A 216-nucleotide genomic window follows, 5' to 3' on the forward strand; every position below is an offset into this window, starting at 1 on the left:
CCCCCCCAGCCGACACGGCATCTCGTGGCCTGTCAGCCTGCATCTCACCTACAGACAAACGACGCCTGCTCAGGGAAGCCCAGGGGATTACTTCAGAAGAGAGGCCGCCAACTCCCACCGCCGTCCCTCCCCCCGGCCCTCCTCGACTTCCACAGCGCACGAAAAGCCTCCGGGCCAGGGAGCTCACTGGGGACGAGCCCACCCGCCGGGGTACCC

At 68.1% G+C, this 216-nt stretch overlaps 1 protein-coding gene across 1 annotated transcript in view; it reads right to left on the minus strand.

Annotated features, from left to right (window-relative positions):
• Positions 1-48, minus strand: part of SURF2 (surfeit 2) — a gene marked incomplete at its 5' end in the record, with an annotated part of 2,452 nt that extends 2,404 nt beyond the window's left edge. Inside the window, one exon of the mRNA XM_010135199.1 lies at positions 5-48. Within this exon, the coding sequence (XP_010133501.1) occupies positions 5-48 (44 nt within the window). The remainder of the gene's footprint in view (positions 1-4) is intronic.
• Positions 49-216: the final 168 nt, after the last annotated feature.

This window comes from Buceros rhinoceros, unplaced genomic scaffold, assembly GCF_000710305.1.
Source record: "Buceros rhinoceros silvestris isolate BGI_N320 unplaced genomic scaffold, ASM71030v1 scaffold29514, whole genome shotgun sequence".
In the NCBI taxonomy this organism is placed as follows: Eukaryota; Metazoa; Chordata; class Aves; order Bucerotiformes; family Bucerotidae; genus Buceros; species Buceros rhinoceros.